We start from the raw sequence: 636 nt of genomic DNA on the forward strand, positions 1-636 counted from the left end.
AGATCCTGGCTACGGGCAGGGCCCTTTGTCCCACTGTGTCACGAAGCCTTCCCCAGCCTAATCTGAGAGCAGCAGGCACAGTCCTGTGTTCTGAGCTGTGTCTTCTTTCTGTGGCTTTTGCCCTCTGGACCTCAGAGCTGACTGGAAGGAAAGGGGAGGGGAGGGGGGGAGGGGACCCCGAGGTGTGGCTGCAGGCCATCTTCAGAGTATCACAGGTGAAGGGCCTTCGTGGTGCTTCTCCCAGCCTGGCCCAGCTGGGAGAGATCTTTATCTGCCCCTGTCGAAATGTGGGTCCTCTGCTGACCAAGCCCTCTGCCCCGTGTTGAAGTAGCACCTGACATTCGCACAGTCTCGTCTCTTGACCTGTGCTGACTTATTCGATCCGCAGAACTGGCCCTGCGGCAGGTGCTGTGACCGTCACATCCGCAGACGAGGGGAGTAAAGGTCACTCGGCAAGGCGAGGCCTGTCACTGAAGGGCCACACAGCTAGCGAGCGCCCTAGCGAGTGACCTACCCAGGCTCACCCACAGCTTCTGACTCCAAAGTCCGGTTTCTTCCTCAGACACCTGCCTGCCTCTCAGAGATGACACGGAGGCCGGAAGGAGGGGGCAGGGTTGGGCTGCTCTAAAGAGGCCC

General features: G+C 60.1%; 1 protein-coding gene across 1 annotated transcript in view; it reads left to right on the forward strand.

Moving 5' to 3' along the window:
- LOC105296411 (ETS translocation variant 3-like) overlaps positions 1-414 on the forward strand; it is an 18,113-nt gene extending 17,699 nt beyond the window's left edge. The window contains exon 6 of the mRNA XM_011366491.2: positions 389-414. Within this exon, the coding sequence (XP_011364793.1) occupies positions 389-414 (26 nt within the window). The remainder of the gene's footprint in view (positions 1-388) is intronic.
- Positions 415-636: the final 222 nt, after the last annotated feature.

Source organism: Pteropus vampyrus, unplaced genomic scaffold (genome assembly GCF_000151845.1).
Source record: "Pteropus vampyrus isolate Shadow unplaced genomic scaffold, Pvam_2.0 Scaffold124, whole genome shotgun sequence".
NCBI classification, from domain to species: Eukaryota; Metazoa; Chordata; class Mammalia; order Chiroptera; family Pteropodidae; genus Pteropus; species Pteropus vampyrus.